The sequence below is a fragment of the Calidris pugnax genome, unplaced genomic scaffold (assembly GCF_001431845.1).
Source record: "Calidris pugnax isolate Ruff unplaced genomic scaffold, ASM143184v1 scaffold219, whole genome shotgun sequence".
Classification (NCBI taxonomy): domain Eukaryota; kingdom Metazoa; phylum Chordata; class Aves; order Charadriiformes; family Scolopacidae; genus Calidris; species Calidris pugnax.
This window is the reverse complement of record NW_015094507.1, coordinates 104,863-105,535: the sequence shown is the minus strand read 5'-3', so window position 1 is coordinate 105,535 and position 673 is coordinate 104,863. Positions and strand designations below refer to the sequence as shown.

The following is a 673-nucleotide window of genomic DNA, read 5'->3' as shown; positions in this document are numbered from 1 at the left end:
GGGAAGGGGGGGGCGCGGGGGTGAGGTGAGGGGGTGCCGGGAAGGGCCGAAGCCGCTGAGCGCTGCTGAGGCGGGGGAGGGAGTAGGCGGGGAGGCAGCAGGGCACACGGCGGCGGCCGTGGGCGGCGGAGGGGAAGCGGGGGGACGCGCCTGCCCCCGGGGAGAAACGCGGGGCGGCCTCCCCTCCCGGAGGGAAGGAAGGGAGGAAGGGAGGGGGAAAGCCCAGCGAGAGACGTGGAAGGGAGGAAGGAAGGGAGGAAGGCAGGCAGGCAAGCAGGAAAGCAGGAAGGAAGGAAGGAAGGAAGGAAAGACCAGTCAAGGGAGGGTTTAATATTTTTCCTAGAACTTTTTTTTTTTTTTTTTTTTTTTTTTTTTTTTTTTTTTTTTTTTTTTTTAAAAAAAAAAAAAAAAAAAAAAAAAAGGGAAGCTCTAGCAGGGAGGGTCCCCTCACCATGGCGGCGGGTGGGCGTCAGGCGTCTAAACCCCGCAAGACTTGAATCCACCGAGCACCCGGGGCCTCGCTGTTCCGCCTCCGGCCTCGTCGCTGCCGCCGCCGCCCGGCTCCCGGCTCTCCCTCACTGCGGCAGTGGCTCGCGCTCACCCGCAACGGCGCGCGGGGAGGGAGGGAGGGGGCGCGAGCGGCGCTAACGCTCAGCAGCGGAGGGAGGGAGGG

General features: G+C 63.2%; 1 protein-coding gene across 1 annotated transcript in view; it reads right to left on the bottom strand.

Moving 5' to 3' along the window:
- PPP3R1 (protein phosphatase 3 regulatory subunit B, alpha) overlaps positions 1-642 on the bottom strand; it is a 42,103-nt gene extending 41,461 nt beyond the window's left edge. The window contains exon 1 of the mRNA XM_014964587.1: positions 452-642. Coding sequence (XP_014820073.1) covers positions 452-454 — 3 coding nt within the window. The 5' untranslated portion in view covers positions 455-642. The remainder of the gene's footprint in view (positions 1-451) is intronic.
- Positions 643-673: the final 31 nt, after the last annotated feature.